Source organism: Bos grunniens, chromosome 10 (genome assembly GCF_055505025.1).
Source record: "Bos grunniens cultivar Pamir isolate PY7600 chromosome 10, Bosgru_T2T1.0, whole genome shotgun sequence".
NCBI lineage: Eukaryota > Metazoa > Chordata > Mammalia > Artiodactyla > Bovidae > Bos > Bos grunniens.
In genome coordinates this window covers 17547264-17563893 of record NC_141174.1, presented here as the reverse complement: position 1 = coordinate 17563893, position 16630 = coordinate 17547264, and the positions used below count along the sequence as shown (strand labels likewise).

General features: G+C 50.8%; 1 protein-coding gene across 7 annotated transcripts in view; it reads right to left on the bottom strand.

The window, feature by feature from the left end:
- LTBP2 (latent transforming growth factor beta binding protein 2) overlaps window positions 1-16630 on the bottom strand; it is a 109348-nt gene that overhangs the window by 45815 nt on the left and 46903 nt on the right. For 6 of the 7 annotated variants that reach the window (XR_015133999.1, XM_086319669.1, XM_086319671.1 and 3 more), the window contains exons 4-8: window positions 8439-8629; window positions 6157-6327; window positions 5417-5623; window positions 4344-4630; window positions 3206-3308 (exon numbers count right to left, since the gene is read on the bottom strand). Coding sequence is in view for 5 of the 7 variants with exons in the window: in XM_086319669.1 (XP_086175795.1) it covers window positions 3206-3308; window positions 4344-4630; window positions 5417-5623; window positions 6157-6327; window positions 8439-8629 (959 nt within the window). In the remaining 2 variants the exon portion in view is untranslated. Of the gene's footprint in view, window positions 1-872; window positions 938-3205; window positions 3309-4343; window positions 4631-5416; window positions 5624-6156; window positions 6328-8438; window positions 8630-16630 lie in introns of those variants that run through there. The other variant, XM_086319673.1, reaches the window with a different exon arrangement.

The window sequence follows — 16630 nt, the reverse complement described above, 5'->3', positions numbered from 1 at the left end:
CTCTCCCTGAAGATACAGAGAGGGGCCTGGGTTCCGAGGTGAACTCATCCCACACCAGGCAGATGGAGACATGGTCTCGTGGCAAACAGCTGGGGCCCACCACTGCGGGCCGCGTGCCGTGTGCCAGCCCCGCCTGCCGCAGCAAAGGGGCCAGTGCCAAGCCAGATGGGGCAGTGGCCAACTTTCCAGTCAACACAGATGTCTGTCTTTCTCGGGTGAAAACTCAAAAATGTGGCCTCAATCAAAGTGGCTTTTGAGGGCTGTGTGCTCTCCAGACCCTGGTGGGGCAAACGGCCACAGCTCTTGAGCCAGGACCTCTGATAACTGCCCAAGGGTCAGGAAGATGTGGCTCAGGCCAGGTCGTGGCAGGTCAGCTGCATCTGCCACTCAGAGTGAAGGGAGAAAGGGTCGGGGGACCAGAGGCTGGCCTCGATTGACTCCCTGAGCTGCTTCCTTGAGAAAGAAGACATTGAGGAATTTTTTTTTTTTTGGAAGAAAAGAGATTTGTCTGAGCCATGTAACTGAGCATCAAGGCAGTCCTTTCCCATGTCACAAATAGCAGTATTCTGCAGGGACCTTCTTCAACCGTCCTGTACAGCCTCAGGAGTCAAAGGTGATTTAGGGAAAGTATGAAGTCACACGTGACTCCTCCCCCACCTCAGCTTCTGGCTTTATTACTTCCCTCACCCCCTGATTCTATTAGACTACCTTGTTGGGAGCAACAAAGCCCTTCCCTGAAGGGTACAGTAGTGTTTTTATCAGAAGAGAAGTAGAGGTTCAGAGGGGCAAAGCCACCAGGGCTGAGAACATTCTAGAACACAGGAGTCATGCCTGTCTTGCCAACCATTCCCAAACCCACCCCAGCCGCTCACCTTCTTTTTCCTGAGTCTTGCACAGTAGTTTGCCTGTCTTGCCTACTTAAAGAAACACTCCTCACCCCGGCTCCCCAGGCTTGGGCGTGGAGCTGTCTGGCACCCTGTCAATACAAACAAGGTTCCCCAGCGTCCTGCCCCTTCTCTCCACAATGCCCAACTGCACTTTACCACATTTTAAATGTTGACATTGCCCTGTCTTTGTAATTTCTTGCTCAGTATGGGGAATGCTTAACATTCCAGGGTCTGCACCCTGGTGCCCAGCTTGCTGAGATGTGCTGAACACAGTCAGGGAGGTGGTGTTCAGAGGCACCACCTGGTGCAGGGAGGGGGTGAGGCCTCAGCCCTGGGCGTGTTCTGCTCCAGGAAATGTTCTCACGCGCTTGATCTCGCAGGCCTATGCCATTTTCTTGGGTTATTAGGAACTTCCCCACCTCTTTGGCTTACTCTAATAATTCTTTAGACCTCATCCTGGATGTCACCTCCTACAAAGGCCTTCCCTGATCCACCAGTTTGAGGAAGGACCTCCTAGCCCACAGTGTACGGATGTGCAGGCTGCACACTGCACAGAAGGATGCCATCTGACAGAATCATTGGCATCCTGCACTTGTCTAATTATAAAGACTATTCTGAACACGTGGAAGGGGCACCTTTCACTCACTTGCACAAAAGTGCTGCAGGAGCTATCCACGGCCCCAGCTCTGCTGTCTGCAACCCCGCTCCACCACCAGACTGTATGCTTGAGAGGGGCGGCACTGTTTCTACCTGTTCTTCACTGTTTGGTCAGGGCTGCACACTGTGGGTACTTCATCAGTGTTGGCTGAATAGAGTGTGGTATGAGGAAGTCTCAAGGGTGGGTCTGACCAGGAGGAAGCAAAGTGGTGAAAACATCTCTGGCCTGCAGGGGGAGATGCTGAGCAGTTCCATACACTTCCCCACCAAGCGACGGGGCCAGTCCCTTTACCCTTTTTGGAGGGATACTTTCTAACAGTTTGACTTCCCTGGTGGCTCAGACGGTAAAGCGTCTGTCTACAATGCAGGAGACCCGGGTTCGAGCCCTGGGTTAGGAAGATCCGCTGGAGAAGGAAATGGCAATCCACTCCAGTACTATTGCCTGGAAAATCCCATGGACAGAGGAGCCTGGTAGGCCCCAGTCTATGGAGTCACAAAGAGTCGGACACGACTGAGCAACTGCACCATGAAATGCCCTAATGGTAGGTACAGGCACCATCTCACTGACTCTTGACAGCGGCCCCATGAGGCTGGCACTGTTCCTGTCTCCACTTCACAGATCGGAGACGAGGCAGACGGAGCTCAGCAGGTAAGAGCTGGGACTGGTACCCATCGTGTGTTGGACACTCAGGCCTGAAAGCTAAATACTATCCTGTGCTGCTTCACCAAAGAGTTTATCACACTGTCAAACTGTCCACATTTTTTTTTAGTCTGGAAAATATGATCACTGCTCCACAGGCGAGTCTGAAGTAAGGAACAGTCCTGCCGCTCCCACCTTTGGGCTCTGGGCCAGGCCCCCCACAAATCTGACTCACCAAGTCGACTGCTGACAGGCAAAAGAAATACCTGCCAGGCCTGGGCCCAGACCTAGGAGGGAGACCTGCATGGGGCGGGGAGGGGAAGACAGGCTGAGTGGGCAGGAGCCATAGTCAGGCACAGGAACCTTGTCACCCGCCTCCCAACTTTAAGAGCAATGCCTATGAGAACAGCATTCCTGAATTCTCAGGGCTCAGAGTACACGAGGCACCTGGTGAGTATTTGCTGACTGACTGACTGAATGAATGAATGAATACGTTAGGCTTTCTCATCACTGGAAAGAGGGTGGGAAGCGGAGTTTCCCATACCCCAAGGCCCAGGATATTCTGGGGCAGGTACCCAACCCAGATTTAAAGACTGGGAGATCGGAAGCAGGAGGTGAGGAGGAGAGAATGAAGGAAACATTGAGTGTCTAAATCAAAAACCTCGGGGCCTCTGGGGAGGGGGTTGAGGGGTATACCAGGGGGCCCAGCCTGGGATGGGATTCCTAAAATCTGAGTGAGAACAACTGGTGAAAGGCAGTAACCTCTTTCAGGCCATCAGATGGAGCAGGCAGGCCACGCTCACCCGGCTGCAGGTCTGAGCTGTCAGGAGCTTCTGCCGCAAGTCGGAAGCAGACCTGGAGAGCCTGCCCAGTTTACCAGCCTTTTCTACGGGCCTGGCCTCTGAGACCCTGGTGGGAGATGCAGGGCGGGGTGTGTGTGTTGGGGAGGGGTGTCTGCTGCAGAGGCCAGGCCCTGGGAGAGCTTTGTTCACAACCCTGGAGCCTGGCACCCAGCACTCACCTGGTCTGGGTGGACACGGGGCACAGGAGGTCACCCCCCAGAAGGCCCCCACACTGCCGCAGCAGTCCTCGTGGGCCGTCAGCTCCGGCAGGGGATTGGCACACTGGAAAAAAAAGGACCATGGGCACTTGTCACCTGCTTCCCTCTCCCGCACAGAGATGTCCCAGGAGAGCCTGAGTCATGAGTTCACCCCTCACATACTGCCAGAGAATGCCCCCACCCCAGGGAGGGGAGGGGAGGCGTTGTCCCAGAAGGAAGTAGAGAAACCCGAGGTCCACCCTGCCAGACACTAAACTTAGGGGACGGGGTGGCAGTGGCACACCCAGACAAGATCTTCTCTGTGAGGTCTGCAAACTGCCCCCCATCCATGCCCCCAGTCCAAAGACACAGGGGTCCTGAAGGATGGGCTTTCCTCCATCAAACTCCAGAGAATGCCAGGACCACCTCCCACGAGCAGGGCCCATGCTCAGCAACACTGCAGTTGAGAAGCTCCAGGGACCCAGGATCCTATCCGTGAGCTACTCCCCACCTGCTCCAGCTCCCTAACCTTGGGAGGGGTTTCTGGAAATGCCAAACTGCAACCCTAGGAAAACCATCCTGAGTCTGGCTTAGCCCCTGTCTTTAGGTGCCTGGTCTCAGAAAAGTTCGCTTGATTTCCCATCACTGACTGCGGATCCCGTCAGCGAAAGAGGGAATTGTCTTTTATCTTCACATGCCCAAGGCTTTGGGGTTTACCCTGCGTTTGCTGATTTTACATCTCTGTGACTCAACTCTCCAAACTCCTTGCCAGATCTAACAGCCCCTCTATCCACGCCCCGCGGGTCCTATACTCAGCTCCAGCAGAGCTCAGGATTTGCTGGGACCCGAGGACCCCTATTCCCCTGCTGAGGGGGCCTCTCTTGGGTCCTCTTCTATGTGCCTGGCACTGACAGGTACCCATTGGAGCCCGGCTTGGCTTGCCCAACCTCTCAACACTCATGGCAATTTTATGCTCTGAGTTTTTCCCATCGGGAAATGGGAGACCCTGCAGACTCCCATATTCTCTAAGAACAAGCAGGAGAGAGAAGGAGAAGGGGCACTGCGGGGAGCAGTTACTGTCTCAAAGCCCCTGGGGCTGGGGCTGGAGCTGCGATCTCACCTGTCCGTTTAAAGTGCTTAGGTAGCATCGGCCCAGAAGGGCCGGAGTCCTGGGCACCACTGGGGGAGGTAGCCGGGGAGCTTCTCCGGACCGGGCGGGGATGCGGTTGCTGTCCCAGCGGCCGTGGCCGGGGCCGGCGGGGAGCCGGGGCGATGGCCTGATCTCCACGCTGTTCTCCTCCGGGGCCTCCTCGGCCTCGCCTCGCACCCGAGCCACCTGGTGGATCTGCACCGAGGCCTCAGGCGGGTGGCGGATGTGCACGTTCACCAAGGAGGGGTTCACCGAGGCTGGGCACAGGGGCTGGGGTCAGAGGCGGGGACACAGGGCCCCACCCTCCAAGGAGTGGCATCAGCCCACCGTCAGGCCAGGTGGGCCCCTGTGTGTCTCCCCAGATCTCCTCCTTTTCTTCACTCTCTACCCAAACCCCAGAAGAATTTCTCAGGGAGGATAGGACAAAGCACAGACTCCTTCATTCCACACCTTCCTATGAAGAACCTTCGTTACCAACTTCCAAAGTACCTTCCTGATTCCACCTCCTCCCAGGATCCTGCACAGCCTTTGGGCTCCAGCCCAACCAACCCTGCGTGGTTCCCACCCCATGCCTTTGTTCAGACTAGTCCCTTTGCCCTGGAAGCCCTCCCACTCCCCTCTGCTTAACCAAAACCAACCCATTGTTTAAGGCCTAAATGAAGTCCACCTCCTCCAGGCAGCCTTCCCAGAACACTCTTGGGTCTCTCTCCTGATCTACAAAATTCTGTATTTTTTGGCACCCTTTATTTGGCACCTAATAATAGAGGCATCTTCCCTCTCCTGTCCAGGACCCATGGGTTCCTTAAAGTCAGGACCCTACCCTTAGATTCTTTTGTCTTACTCATAGCACCCAGTAGAGGGTAAGGGCAAAAAACATATAAATAAATAAATTGATGAACTCAGAAGGAAAGGCAGAGAAAAATTTAAGGAATGAAACTGGGCCCTGAGGATGGAGGAGAAGGAAGTGCTGGAGACTCAGTTTCCCATCTCCTCTATCAGGATGCCAGCACCCACCCCACGTGGTTCCCCAGCCCCACACTCACCCAGCTGGTTGGAGAGAGGCAGTGTGAAGGTGGACTGCTTCAAGGGGCCCTCCAGCGGGGCCCTGTGGCGGGGGCCCCTCTCTGGAGGTTCCTGGTCCAGCCTAGGGGCGGGCAGGTGGCAGAACTTTCCGGTAGAGTTGGCGGGGCACCAGCACTCGTCCCTGCCGATGCAGCGGCCCCCGTTCAGGCAGGGGATCTGGCAAAAATCTACAACACCGACCTCAGGGTGACTGGCGGCGGAAGCGTACAGCAGCACCTACTATGTGGGCCAGCGGGGTGGGGGGAGGGGGGTGACCGGGCCCCCAAGTCTGATGGCTTCCGGAACCCGGTGCCCTCGGAAATGCAGGGACTTTCCAAGAGGCCTGGGAGTGAAGGAGGATGGATAATAACTAGGCCTTGCCTTTCCTGAGCCCCATGGTGACCAGGAGGCTGGTGAGGGGAGTGGCCCTATTTACTCCTTCGCCTTCTATGAGGAAACTGGGACTCAGAGAGGTTGTGTGACCTGCCGAGTCACACGTGACAGAGCTGGGTGAGGACTCAGCATTGTGTGATCCCAGACAGCTCACGAGAGCCACAGTAGGAGAGCTCCGGACTTCCTTCCTGCAGAAGATCTGGGCTCCAGGCCAAGGCAGGCCGGTCCCTCTGACCAACTGCCTCTCCACAAACCCCCACCCCGGCCCCCACCCCCACACCCGCCCCCAGGGCCAGCCAGGAACCTTCTGAGCTGCGAATGGACTCACAGATGCGGAATCCAGACTTGGGGTCATGCCCGTGGCCGCTCTGGCTGTACAGGGTAGTGGTGTCGCCACGCTCGCAGCTGTTGGCACAGCGCCCACGGGCACAGGTCTGCTTGCAGATGGTGGGAGTGAAGACGATCTTGATCTTCTTGATTTTCTCCGTGAGATTCAGCCCTGCAGAGAGAGGGCTTGGGTCCAGGGGGCAGGGCTGAGAGGCACAGCTGTGACCTCCAGAGGCTGGCTAGAAAGGCCCACATGGGACTGGCTTGAACCCATCCCAAGGGCATTTGCTAAGTCCCTCCTGGATGCAAGGTCACATAGTGTGGGCAGGGTAACAGCTCACGGTCCAACATCTCCTGAGTGATGCCGACAGGCCAGCAACTGAGTTCAGGCTTCATGCACAACCACTCTCAACCCTCTGGAGTCTTATTTTAGGTAGAACCATTAGAAATTGCCATCTTTGTAGGTTAAGGTGGTTGAATATTGGCCATGTTCCTAGATCCCAGTTAGCATTCCCATCTGACAGGTAAGGAAACTGAGGCTCAGTGAGGGATGGATTGTATCCCATGTCACACAGCTGGCAAGGGAGGCAGCTGGGCTCTGAACCCCAGTGCAGAGAACAGAATGTAGCTCAGACTTGCCAGCGTAGACAGTTTTCCAAGAGAATGCCTGAAAGAACGATGAGAGTCAGGTTTTGGAGGCCCTAAGGGCCAGAACGAGCATAGGGCACTTTATCCAGCTGGTGGTGGGAAATCATTGACAGTTTTCATTGACAGAAATCATTGACAGAAATCATTTGACAGAGAGGTCAAAGGGGAGTGGGGGTGTTATGTCCTCCCAGCTGGGGTGCACAGGTGATTGGGGAGGCAGGATGAGTGGTTGGGAGGTCACTGTGGCAGAGTAAGAGGAGGGTGCTTCATTCAACGTGAGCGGTGACAGCAGATGTACAAAGCAAGGGTATTCATTCCATCCTGGGGGCCGGGGAGGGAAGCCAGGAGGCATAGGGGCTGAGAAGGGAACTATAAAAGGTCTGTATAGACTTGACTGTGACAGAGGAAAATAACCTTGTGTGTGTGTGTGTGTGTGTGTGTGTGTTTATGAGAGAGAGAAAGAATGGGAGATTTATAAGCAACTGTATATGCTGCAGGGGAAGGGCTGAGGGTGGTCCAATTCGAAGGGGGAGGAGAACCAGGGTGGGGGGAGGCCAAGTGACAGCCTAGAAGTCCAGCGAAGTCAAGAAACAGTGGCATATGCCTTAGACAAGAGGAGGGGCGCTTCCTTTTCAAGATGGCAAGAAAGATCACTCATGCATGTTGTCCGCAACACCGATCCACCTTGAAAACACTATACCAACTGATGGAGCCAGACACAAAAGGCCACACAAAAAGATCCCGTTTACACGAAATGCCCACGGTTGGCAAATCTTTAAGGACAGCGAGAGGGTGGGGGTGGGGGGGAAGACAGTGACTGCTTAACGGGCATGGGTCTTCTTTCTGGAGTTATGGCAATGTTCTGTAATTAGACAGAGGTGGTGGTGGCTGCATAAAATTGTGGATATCCTGAAAACCATGGAGGTGTACCCTTTAAAATGGTTAATGTTACATTATGTGAATTTCCCCTCAACTTTAAAAATGGGAAACAAAGAAAGGCAGTCAGCTCAGGCACGGGTTTAGGCAAGGGAATGACGTGCATGGCATGGGGGGGCGCATATGGGGGCAGGAAGATGAGGACTCTGGGGAGTCAGAAGCATGGCCGTGGGATGGGGCGGGGGAAGGTGGGGGCCTCTTGGAGGAGGAATGAGAGAGACAAAGTGTCCAGGCACCCCAGGAAGGATTGCTGAGCAGCGACCAAGAATGTGCGAAGGTGGAATCCTGAGGGGTGCTCGGTTCTCTCCTCTGGGAAGCAGAGGTCCCGCTGTAGGTGCTAAGGAAGCAACTGGTCAGATTGGTCCAGGAGGCTCGGGCTTTGCAGAAAGGATGAAGGGGAAGGACTGGGGACGGGGAAGTGAGGTTCACAGCTGGATACGAAGAACGCAAAGGCAGGACAGGTGACAGATGGAGCGGAAAAGGACAAGTTAAGGTCTAAGTGTCTCAAGGGGGCACAGTCTCTCTAACAGCTGGCTTGGGACCCCTGGAGCCTGGCACAAAGCAGGTGCTTGACAACTGTTTTTTGGCTGAAAGGATGAGGGACAGGGTGACAACTCAGCCTTTCTGAGAGAGTGAAGCGGGGAAGCAGTGGTGGGGAGAAGGAGGCTCTATGAGGACCCGGAGACAGGGCATCCTTACCCCAGGAGGATGACGGGCGGTCCAGATATGCTGCCTGTGGGGCACCATCCCTCCGCTCAGGACCTGGCCCCATGGGCAGGGCATTGGAGGTCAGCTGGCCACTGGCCGCAGGGGCTGGATAAAGTCGGGCGGTCTGGGACAGCCCCACATGCTGCTGGGAGGAGCGGGTCTGGCTGAGCCCACTCAGGGTCCTGGGGAGACAAGCAAGGCATGAGGTTGGCATCCCGGGGGCAGCATCCCTGTGCCCTTCCAGTTCAGGACATCCAGCCCCTGCCTCCTCACTGGGAGAGTGTTCTCTACTTGGCTGCCTTCTCACCAACTCCAGGAAAATGGAGGTGCCCCGAGACAGGGAGACAGGGAGAAAGGGTCCAGGCCAGCTGGCTGGTTCGGTGGGAATGCCCACCTTTGTGTGGGACTGCCAGGCTTTGGCTGGGTATTCTGGACAAGTCACTTAGCCTCCCTGGGCCTCAAGGCCCTTGACTGCAAAATGAAGGTGTTAGACTGGTCTCATGTAGCTCTGACATTTGTAGAGTTTGAGACTCCTATGGACCGGCCTCCGCCCTAAAACCGGGCCCAGTGCCTGTCCTCGCCGCATCTTTTTTTTTTTTAAGAATGATGAGCGATGAACCTTGACACATAAACTGTTATATTTTATTTATTTATTTTAGCCGCACCATGTGACATGTGGGATCTTAGCTCCCCAACCAAGTAGCAAACCTGCGTTCCCTGCAGTGGAAGTGCAGGACCTTAAACATTGGACTGCCAGGGAAGCACCCCCTTATCTCTTATTAATACAACCTATCATGCTTACAAATTGCTTGTGGAATAGGTGCCCAGCAAATACATGTTCACAGATTGATTCAGGGAAGAAAACCTGACTATCCCCTTGATTATTGTTAAACTAATATAACAACAATATTCAAGGAGAAAGAATTGAATTCATCACCCTCCACCTCAACACAGAAAATACTTTGGCATATTTCTTATCAACCTCTGCTTAAGTATATTGTCATTATCTGTAGATATCATTGTCATTGTGAGAGTGAAGCGGGGAAGCAACGGTGGGGAGAAGGAGGCTCCCCACCTATTGTCACTGTCTGTAGATAGCCTTTAAATGCTATTGTCATTATCTGTAGAGATCATTTAAACTCTGATTAATATTAGGTGGTACTTGATACAATTCTACAGTTTTCACATTTATCATCTTAATTGCTACATGATGGTCTATATGAAGATGAATCACAATGCATTCATTCTATTACCTATTTTGTTTTACATTTTCAACTGTGGACATCCTGACTCATATGGCTTTTTTCCTTCAGTTAACATATTCTTTTAGGGGACTTCCTGTTGGTCCAGTGGTTAAGACTCCGTGCTCCCAATGCAGGGGGCCTGGGTTCAATCCTTGGTCAGGGAATTAGATACTGCATGTGGCAATGAAGATTCCACATGCTGCAACTAAGACTTGGCACAGCCAAATAAACAAATATTTAAAATATTCTTTTAGTATGGGGGTTCATTAAACTAATTTTTATTCTGTATGTTTGAAAATTTCTCATAAGAAATATTTTGAAAATGATTATTATTTTAGGCTATGGTTTTTCCTGTGGTCATGTATGGATGTGAGAGTTGGACTGTGAAGAAGGCTGAGCACCGAAGAATTGATGCTTTTGAACTGTGGTGTTGGAGAAGACTCTTGAGAGTCCCTTGGACTGCAAGGAGATCCAACCAGTCCATTCTAAAGGAGATCAGCCCTGGGATTTCTTTGGAGGGAATGATGCTGAAGCTGAAACTCCGTTACTTTGGCCACCTGATGCGAAGAGTTGACTCATTGGAAAAGACTGTGATGCTGGGAGGGATTGGGGGCAAGAGGAGAAGGGGATGACAGAGGATGAGATGGCTGGATGGCATCACTGACTCGATGGACGTGAGTCTGAGTGAACTCCAGGAGTTGGTGATGGACAGGGAGACCTGGCGTGCTGCGATTCATGGAGTCGCAAAGAGTCGAACACGACTGAGCGACTGATCTGATCTGATCTGATTATTTTAGGCTTAATTCCACAGACTAGAATGCAATTAATTCCAAAAATTAGAAACATTTATGGCTCTAGGTATACACTGGAGATAGTGCTCCCGAAAAGCTGCATCAAAATGTATACATGTACCATTTAGACTGCAGCCTCACCAGCATAACATATTATTAATTTTTCATAAATCAGTAATAATCATTGTAAATGACACTGTAGTGTTACCTTAGCTCCCTTTTTGTAATTTCTGAGGTTGAATTTTTTCACACATCTATTTAACACTTGTGAAAATTTTCAGCTCGCGTCTTTGGTGTCTGAGGAATTTGAGCTGTCGGTCTCATAAATCTGAGCGTTCTTTACGTATCTGTTATTAGGCAGGCCATTCTACAAGGCAGCCTCCGCGGTCACTACTCTGTCACTGTCACGATGTGTACGAACCACTGTATACACCACAGTGTCTGGACTGTGGTGGGTATAAGCGCATTGTAGACTCTGAAGCTGAGAGAGTAATTACCTGCCCAAGATTATACAACAGTAAATCAGACCCCAGGACTCCAACCCAGGGCAGCTAGATCCCTGTGCTACCCAATAAGGCAGCCCAGACCACAACAGAAGCTCAGCCAAGAAGCCTCTGCACTCACCTTGGGGGTGCGCTTTCCTCCAGCAGGTCCCACCCCTAGGCTTTCCACTGGATTCCCTGCCCAAGCAGCATAAGGTCCTGGGCCCCTCTCCCTCCACCGTCCCAACTCCAGGTGTGTTGGCCCCAGGGGTCCAGGCCATGAGCAATCCCCCTCTCCTCCTTTCCTGGCTGAAGCCCTACCCAGACAGGGCTCAGAGTCTGACACCTTCCAGCCCTCCCCCTGCCCTGTCGGTCTAGGACTTGGCTTCCGTGAGCTTCAGTGCTGCTCTTCCTCAGGGCGACCAACCGCCGTCCTCACACTGAGAGGCCTGATCAGGCCTCAGCCTGCTCCCCAGGTTTGAGAGCTGGGATGGGAGAGAGGGCCCGTTCGCCACCCCGGAAGCTCTGGAAGCTGTCATAGACCAGAACTGGGAGCACCTGCTCTTCACTCGCAGGAGAAAGTCAGCACAATTAACTGCAGCAGAAAACACAAGACTTCCAGTGGCTTAAAAGAGTTCACTAAAGAGTGAGAGGTAAGTGGGTTGGTGGGTCAGCAGGAGTCTCCTCCTTGTGGCATTAGGCTGGTACCATGGCTCAACAAAGTGTCAGCACCGCAGAGCACCCCGGGAAGCGGACGCAGTAGTTCAGGTTCTGCCCACACCACCTGGGACATTTCTGAACTTGACGCTGCTGACAGAGAGCTCTCCAATCTGGTCGAGGTGGAAAACTCAAAGGGTCCTTTCTTGGAAGTTTGCGGTCACCGTTGTTATTGTGGCCATCACTTGTTTCTCTAATTGGAACTCAATGCTAAGGACCGCAAGAATCCTGAGTTCAAATCCCTTTAGGGCCAATGGTTCAACTTTGCAGAGAAGGGGAAAAAAAAAAAAATCCCTAGTCATAGAAAGACCTGTCTATACAGAGGAGAGAGGATAGGATTTGGGCTAGGCAGATGCCAGTTCCACCGCCCACGTGAGCGGTCACTAAAACAAGAAGGGTGACACCCACCTCACTGGGCTGTGATGAAGACCAAGAGAAACACTGAGACCATGTGATTGCTTTGTAAATATAAATAAGTGGTCACAAGTCGAAAACTATGTCAGAATTATCACATGAACAAAGAAAAAAAAGTGCTAGCTACAGTTCAGACAAAATACCTCTCCCCAAACCACCAAAAATTCTTCTCCATCTAAGGGGAATAAAAGACACCCCAAATATCTTGTTACACTCTCCAAGCATTCTTACACACAAAGGGCCAAGTGACTAATCTGGTGACAACACATTTTTAACAACCACAGCCTTCTGAGCTCAATCTATTGTCATCTACTGCTGTGATGGGAACTTTGAGTTAAATGACAGAAATCAAAGTCTTCTGAGAGGCTCACAGCCAATGAGGAAGCCTTGGATCTTTCATAGGTCCTATGTCTTATGCTGAAAGCACCCCTAGAAGGAGACCATGATCTCCCTTCATAAGCCCCAGCCCAGCCTGTGGAGGTGGGCAGGGAGGGAGGCGACCTGGGAGAAAGATCAACAACCTCAGATATGCAGATGATACCTCTCTAATGGCAGAAAGTGAAGAGGAACTAAAGAGCCTCTTGATGAGGGTGAAAGAGGAGGATGAAAAAGCTGGCTTGAAATTCAACATTCAAAAAACTAAGATCATCGCATCCAGTCCCATCACTACATGGCAAATAGAAAGAGAAAAAGTGGAAACTGACATGTTTTCTTTTCTTGGGCTTGAAAATCATTGCGGATGGTGACTGCAGCCATGAAATTCAGAGGCACCTATTCCTTGGAAGGAAAGCTATGACGAACCTTGACAGCATATTAAAAAGCAGAAAAATCACTTTGCCGACAAAGGTCCGTATAGTCAAAGCTATGGTTTTTCCAGTAGTCATGTATGGATGTGAGAATTGGACCATAAAGAAGGCTGAGTGCTGAAGAATTGATTCCTTCAAACCATCGTGCTGGAGAAGGCTCTTGAAAGTCCCTTGAACTTCAAGGAGATCAAACCTGCCAATCCTAAAGGAAATCAACCCTAAATATTCATTGGAAGGACTGATGCTGAAGTTGAAGCTCCAACTTTGGCCACCTGATGCAAAGAACTGACTCATTGGAAAAAGAAATCCTGGTGCTGGGAAAGATTGAAGGCAAAAGGAGAAGGAAGCAGCAGAAGATGAGATGGTTAGATATCATCACTGACTCAATAGACACGAATTTGAGCAAACTCCAGGAGACAGTGGAGGACAGAGAAGCCTGGCGTGCTGCAGTCTGTGGGGTCACAAAGAGTCGCATGTGACTTAGCAACTAAACAACAACAAGTTTGAGTTCTCAGTTCAACTCTGGCTCCCAGAGACTGGTGGCAATGAGGCAAGTGAGAATGTTACTGAGAAAGGGACTTCCTTAGACTACAGTCCCCAGGATGGGGGGGACTGGGCACTCTCAGCTGTGCAGGGTGTGGTTCTGTGCACTCTCAGCCCTGGAAGAGCTGCTGCAGTTTCATCATAGGATAGTGGTTCTCAGACTTGCCTGGCACAAGACTGTCTGTCTGGGATTGCTCTAGGGAGGTCCTGGCAAAGTTGCCATGATGGACTGAAACAGCTCTCTCTGGACTTCAGAACTCCATGGATCAATAAAATTTTGAAACAAATTTAGGGGACCAACATAAATTGGCCAACTTTTTATTTAGGTAAGACATTAAAACACACACACAACTACTAATTATTACCACCAGCAAAGATGGGCTCGATAAAGGACAGAAATGGTATGGACCTAACAGAAGCAGAAGATATCAAGAAGAGGTGGCAAGAATATACAGAAGAACTGTACAAAAAAGATCTTCACGACCCAGATAATCACGATAATGTGATCACTGACCTAGAGCCAGACATCCTGGAATGTGAAGTCAAGTGGGCCTTAGAAAGCATCACTACGAACAAAGCTAGTGGAGGTGATGGAATTCCAGTTGAGCTATTTCAAATCCTGAAAGATGATGCTGTGAAAGTGCTGCACTCAATATGCCAGCAAATTTGGAAGACTCAGCAGTGGCCACAGGACTGGAAAAGGTTAGTTTTCATTCCAATCCCAAAGAAAGGCAATGCCAAAGAATGCTCAAACTACCCCACAATTGCACTCATCTCACATGCTAGTAAAGTGAAGCTCAAAATTCTCCAAGCCAGGCTTCAGCAATATGTGAACCATGAGCTTCCTGATGTTCAAGCTGGTTTTAGAAAAGGCAGAGGAACCAGAGATCAAATTGCCAACATCCGCTGGATCATGGAAAAAGCAAGAGAGTTTCAGAAAAACATCTCTTTCTGCTTTATTGACTATGCCAAAGCCTTTGAATGTGTGGATCACAGTAAACTGTGGGAAATTCTGAAAGAGATGGGAATACCAGACCACCTGACCTGCCTCTTGAGAAACCTATTTGCAGGTCAGGAAGCAACAGTTAGAACTGGACATGGAACAACAGACTGGTTCCAAACAGGACAAGGAGTACGTCAAGGCTGTATATTGTCACCCTGCTTATTTAACTTCTATGCAGAGTACATCATGAGAAACGCTGGACTGGAAGAAACACAAGCTGGAATCAAGATTGCCGGGAGAAATATCAATAACCTCAGATATGCAGATGACACCACCCTTATGGCAGAAAGTGAAGAGGAACTAAAAAGCCTCTTGATGAAAGTTAAAGTGGAGAGTGAAAAAGTTGGCTTAAAGCTCAACATTCAGAAAACGAAGATCATGGCATCTGGTCCCATCACTTCATGGGAAATAGATGGGGAAACAGTGGAAACAGTGTCAGACTTTATTTTTCTGGGCTCCAAAATCACTGTGGATGGTGACTGCAGCCATGAAATTAAAAGACACTTACTCCTTGAAGGAAAGTTATGACCAAACTAGATAGCATATTGAAAAGCAGAGACATTACTTTGCCAACAAAGGTCCGTCTAGTCAAGGCTATGGTTTTTCCAGTGGTCATGTATGGATGTGAGAGTTGGACTGTGAAGAAGGCTGAGTGCCAAAGAATTGATGCTTTTGAACTGTGGTGTTGGAGAAGACTCTTGAGAGTCCCTTGGACTGCAAGGAGATCCAACCAGTCCATTCTGAAGGAGATCAGCCCTGGGATTTCTTTGGAAGGACTGATGCTAAAGCTGAAACTCCAGTACTTTGGCCACCTCATGCAAAGAGTTGACTTATTGGAAAGACTGATGCTGGGAGGGATTGGGGGCAGGAGGAGAAGGGGACGACAGAGGGTGAGATGGCTGGATGGCATCACTGACTCGATGGACGTGAGTCTCAGTGAACTCCAGGAGTTGGTGATGGACAGGGAGGCCTGGCGTGCTGTGATTCATGGGGTCGCAAAGAGTCAGACACGACTGAGAGACTGAACTGAACTGAACTGAATTTTATGAAAGAAAATATATTTCAATGGCAATAAGAAATATTTGAATAAGCTTGAAAGTGAAAGTCACTCGGTTGTGTCCAACTCTTTGCGACCATGGACTGTATAAGCCATGGAATTCTCCAGGCCAGAATACTGGAGTGGGTAGCCTTTCCCTTCTCCAGGGAATAAGCTTAACTTCATGGACATCTCACCTCATTGGCTTTTTTTCATTTCTTCATGAACCAACAAAAACAGATGCTGGTCTCCATCACAGACCAGCATGGAACCAAGCAGGATCCACTGGGCTACAAGATTCACCAAGATTTGCTCCAGCCTGAGAACGCTCGAGCTCTTTCAACCTATTTGGGAAGAAAACCTTCTAATCCCAGCTGGCTGGGATCTTCCGAGCTGAGTGAGAACTCCCTGGGCAGTGTACACCCAAATTAATGCCACTCAGTAAACATGGTGCACTCACATTCTACCCAGCACACTGGCTTCCTAACAGTGATGGAGAGGCGAGTGGGTGAGGGACTCTGTGCCTTCCACTTGACCCACTGTCACCGGACGCTTGGCTCCACTCTACAAAGGGGCTTCCACTCTGGTGGCTCAGACCAGAATCTGTCTGTAACGCAGGAGACCTGGGTTCAAACCCTGGGTCAGGAAGATCCCCTGGAGCATGGAATGGCTACTCACTCCATTATCTTGCCTGGGAAATCCCATGGACAGAAGAGCCTGTGAGCTACAACGCACAGGATCACAAAGAGTTGGACATGACTGAGTGACTAACACACATATACTATTTTGTTTACTAAATGTTCTGCTGCCAAAAGAAAGCTTAAAACACCACTACACGGTGCATTGAATAGTTATAGCTCCCATGGATAAAGCACTGAGCCAGGTGCTTTAAATGTGTCACCTTATGTTATTTTATTGAATGAAGAAAGTAAGTTGCAGAATGTAGCCCACCAGGCTCCTCCATCCATGGAATTTTCTAGGCAAGAGTACTGGAGTGGGTTGCCATTTCCTTCTCTAGGGGATCTTCCCAACCCAGGGATCGAACCCTGGTCTCCCACATTGCAGGCAGACACTTTACCATCTGAGCCACCAGGGTATCCCATGTTATTTTACTGAATGAAGAAAGTAAGTTTCAGAATAATATGGA